At 56.1% G+C, this 4,320-nt stretch overlaps 1 protein-coding gene across 1 annotated transcript; it reads left to right on the plus strand.

The window, feature by feature from the left end:
• Positions 1-1,073: 1,073 nt before the first annotated feature.
• PPP1R27 (protein phosphatase 1 regulatory subunit 27) lies at positions 1,074-4,112 on the plus strand. The gene is made up of 3 exons (XM_038371983.2): positions 1,074-1,359; positions 2,398-2,548; positions 3,261-4,112. Exons 1-3 carry the CDS (start codon positions 1,173-1,175, stop codon positions 3,382-3,384), a joined length of 462 nt encoding a protein of 153 aa, XP_038227911.1. The 5' UTR covers positions 1,074-1,172; the 3' UTR covers positions 3,385-4,112.
• The last annotated feature ends 208 nt before the right edge of the window (positions 4,113-4,320 follow it).

Consider the following 4,320-nt stretch of genomic DNA (forward strand, 5'->3'; position numbering starts at 1 on the left):
CCCCGATTTAGTCACAAATATAAGTCATGGACAGTCATTTTTGTTTATTTCCAGTGACCTGTCCATGACTTTTACTAAAAAAATACCCATGACTAAATGGTAGCCTTAAACATAACTAATCTGTGAGGATCCTCACCCAGCAGATGGTCCAGTTCAGCCCTTTGACAGGTGCTGGGGGAGCAGAGAACGCAGCAGGTGCCTGCAGTAGGTGTTCCTGGAGTCTCTGAAGCTCTGCTCTGAGTGCTATTCTCTTGCCTGGCCCTGCGAGCAGCCACAGGAGCAGCCCTGGGCCAGCAGTTCCTGGGGCGAGCTAACCTGCAAGAGGTGCTGCTCTGCTGCTGGGCTTCTGCTTCTAGGACCAGCCCTCCTGCCCACTGTATGGGATCTACAGCTCTGATGCTCACGCCCAAGTCCAGCCATGAACTGCAGCAGAGCAGCCCCAGCCTTGCCGGAGTGCAGAGCTGCCACAGACGCCGGCGAGTAAATGACCTCAGCACTAACTTGGCTTCTGTGGCTTCGACACATCACTGTTTCACGCCTCTGCTGGCTGCTGCATGCATCAGTCTCTGGCTTCCCAGGCCTGTTCCTAATGGACTCTTGCCTTTTCTTTTGGTAGTCCTGGTTTCCATGCCCCAGGGAGCCTGCAGCGGGGCCAGGTACCGGGGCTGCACATGCATAGGCAGCAGACTGCTTGACCCTTCAGATGGGCTCGTCAACAAGTAGGCTGTAAGATGAGACGCTAACTTGTGCCAAAAGTGGGAGGCTGGAGGGCAGGGCAGCTCTATTACACCACCTCATGGCAAATAGCATGAGATGGATGTCCCCAAAATAGCCAGCAGGAGACTATATAACGGGGACTGCGGGGGGAGCCCTTCAGCCCTGAGCAGGGAGTCTGGCACTGAGCTCGGCGGGGACTGGGAGCACCCAGCTTCCTTGCTGCTCTAGAGGGTGGCTGCTTGTGGCTACCAGGAGAGGCCCCTGCAAAACTAGCGGCTCCTGCACATTTTGGTCGAAGGAGGAAGTGCCCAGAAGAGGGGAGAAGAGTGCGCAGTGCTCTGACACTGAGTCGGGGGGTCCGTGCTGCCTCCCGCACCTGCTCACCCAGGCTGTCACAGCCTCATTGTGTCGCTGCCCTTGTGCAATCTCACCGGCCTCACAAGGTGCCCACCAGTATGAAATACTATGACCCGGCCTCACTGCCCCAGTACCGCGGGTGCTCCCAGCGCCCCAAGCCAGCACGGACGGTGCACTTCCCCAACGACATTGTCTTCCAGGACAACATCAGGCTGGGGGACCTGGAGCAGGTGGGCAGGTTTATCCGAGCCAGGAAGGTCACCTTGAGCACCCTCTACCCCTCTGGTGAGTAACACCTGCAGTGCTGGCAGAGCTAATGGGTAGGCAGCAGCAGGGGGTTCCAGGGTGGGGGAACTTGCCCCTTGCAGGGGATGTGCCAGGCACAACCTTACCCCATGCAGAGCAGGGTGTTAGACTTTCACCCCATTGTAATTAAGTCACAGGGTCTGGCGGTGGTGGAGGAGGTCCTGCTCCCATTCCCTGACTAGCATCAATGGAAGCCAAGTGTTTAAATCCCTCTGGGGGGAGCTAGCCCAGCACCAGATGCCAGGCTGATGGGCACCCAGTAGTGTGGGAATGCATCACCCCAGCAGACATGGACAGAGCCAGCCCTTCAGTGCAGATCGGTTGAAGCCCAGGACCTTGCCCCTTGATGTGCACAGCACCATGTATGGTGACTACGAAGTGCGAATGGCCAGAATCAGGGAGGGGAACGGCAATGGAGAGGCCCAAAGAAGTAGCATGAGCTGGTGGCTAGAGCACTGGACTAGGAGCCAGGACTCCTGGGTTCCCAGCTCTGGGAAGGGAATGGGGCCTTCTGGTTAGAGGAGGTGCGGGAGGAGCCAGGACTCCTGGGTTTGGTTACCAGCTCTGCTGCTGACTCACTGAGTGACTTTCCCTGTGCTCTGATGCCTGCATATAGGACTAGGGCTAGTCCGATGAACAGTTGGTGTGGGCGGGGACGGTGTGACGGCCTGTCATGGTTGCCGCTTATGGCTCTGCCTCAGACTCTGTCAGAAAAGGCCCTAGAGACCCCCTCTAAAATAGCCTGGCTTGGGCACCAGGCTGCCACACAGATTACTTCAGCCTGGTTCTGAACTGAGCGCCCACACCCAGAGGTGGGGGACTCAGGGCTGAGGCCTGGAGGAGACAGAGCCTGAGCCACTCAAGGAGCCATTTACCCCAATAAGGGGAAAATATGACCTGGTGCCAGCTCCTTTCCAGGGTGGGGGGAGGGCATCGCCCTGGCCCAGTGTGGGCAGGTCCCTCTGCTCCCCATGGCCAGGCAGGTCAGGCCCTGCAGCTGATGAGTCCCCTCTCTAGGCATGGCAGCCCTCCATGAAGCCGTACTCTCCGGGAACCTCGACTGTGTCAAACTGCTGGTGCGATACGGCGCGGACATACACCAGAAGGATGAGAATGGCTGGACCCCCCTGCACATGGCCTGCAGTGATGGCCACACGCACATAGCCAGGTCAGCACCCACCAGTCACCATGTGCTTGGCTTAGCCCTGCTGACAGTTTCCTGGCCAGCATGGGCTCCTGGAGAGGGGAGGCAGGGTGTGCTGGCTTGAGGTCTGGGAGGAAGGCGGGGGGCAAGATGTGCTGGCTTGGGGTTCTGGGAGGAGGGGGGCAGGGTGCTAGTCTGGCTCTCCGGGAGGAGGTGGGCAGGATGTTGGCATGGGGCTGTGGAGGAGCAGCCTGCCCCACACCCTGTGTATCTAGGGTTGCCAACTCTGACTGAAGCTATTCTGGGAGGTTTTTTTCCCAACCTGACGTAATGTTATTTTCTTAAAATCTCCTGGGTTACTCTCAATAGTCACCGGGAGATCGATGCCAATTCTAGGAGACTCCAGGCCAATCCTGAAGGGTTGGCAACCCTATGTGTACCTGGTAGTTGCCAAGGCCTAGTGTTTCCTGCTGAGGCCTGGAGCCCCGTATCCTGCAGGAACTGGGGCTGTCTACAGAAAGTGGTGTTGGAAGCACATCTGCTCTTCCCTGCTGGGCTGCCTTGCCCACCCGCCAGCATAGGTGCTGGAATTGGGTGCTGCCGTGTCCCCTGGCTTGCAGTGGATTCCATTATACACAGGGTTTGCAGTTTGAGTCAGTGGCTCTCAGGCTCCCCCTGTACACATTGTTCCAGCACCCCTGCCCGCCAGTGCACCCCTTCCCTCTGTCTCCTGCAGGTACCTCATCTCTTTAGGGGCCAGGCTTGATGCCACCAATGACAAAGGGGAGAAGCCATCTGACCTCATTGACACTGACTCCAAGGACCTTGTGGAGCTCTTTAAAGCTGCCAGGATGGACTGAGGAGTCTCTCCCTGGTGTGGGGCTCCTGTCGCTCGGACTCTCCAGCAGCAGAGGTGGGGCAATGTGGTCGTCAGTCCTGGGGGCTGTTGATCAGGGCAGTTGGGATGTCTAGGGAAAGCAGAGAGTTTTGCTGTAACGTGTGCATAGGAGAGCCTAGAGACAGAGAGAGTTCACCCAATAACTGTACTGTAGGACCCCCGGATCGCCAGGTGCACCATGGGGAGAAACTGACCCTTCTCCACTGCTCTCAGCTCCACCGCAGAGCCAGTGTTCATCTTCAGCTAAAACTGGATTGGCCAAAAGGGCAGTGGCTGGGACGCACTGGTTCTGGTTGGCACTGGTGTGTGGTCACTGAAGCAGCAGGGGCTGAGCTGGCACCGAGTGGGCTCTGCTGTATGGAAGCATGTGCTATAGGGCCCAGCTGGTGCTGATAGTGGCACTGTCTCACTGGAAGCATTAAAGCTGTTTCTTTGAGCTGCAGCTGCTCAGAATAACCCTTGTCCGTCTGGGACAGAGAGAGAGAGAAGGTTAGCCCAGCTCTCAAGGTGGGATGTAATGCTGTACAGATTAGATATCTTGTCATAATGTCCGTGTTAAAAGTCCTGTTTTGGATTGATCTTATAGATTTGCTTTTCTACCATAGTGTCCAATGGGTTGACCTGGTGGCCGGGTTCTTTTTGTTACTTTGAAAATATTTTTTACTTTTTCAATAAACTGATTTCCGGATAGCCTGGTGCTGCCAGCATTGTTTTGTTTCTGACATGTATGGGGTAACTCTTCCTGCCTAACAGCACAGTTGGGCAAAATCACCTCTCCCAACCTGCTTCAGGATCCCTATTAGGCAGAAGCAACCATGACATGGGAGCCACATGCTCAATGAAAAGAAAGAACCAAGAATCAACAAACTCATTGCAGCTGTCAAGGAAAAATAGTATG

This window comes from Dermochelys coriacea, chromosome 14, assembly GCF_009764565.3.
Source record: "Dermochelys coriacea isolate rDerCor1 chromosome 14, rDerCor1.pri.v4, whole genome shotgun sequence".
In the NCBI taxonomy this organism is placed as follows: Eukaryota; Metazoa; Chordata; order Testudines; family Dermochelyidae; genus Dermochelys; species Dermochelys coriacea.

Coding starts and splice junctions, on each gene's coding strand:
- PPP1R27 (XM_038371983.2), top strand. CDS start 1,173: ATGAAATACTATGACCCGGCCTCACTGCCCCAGTACCGCGGGTGCTCC. Junction 1,360..2,397: donor GAGCACCCTCTACCCCTCTG/GTGAGTAACACC, acceptor TCCCCTCTCTAG/GCATGGCAGCCCTCCATGAA. Junction 2,549..3,260: donor GGCCACACGCACATAGCCAG/GTCAGCACCCAC, acceptor TGTCTCCTGCAG/GTACCTCATCTCTTTAGGGG.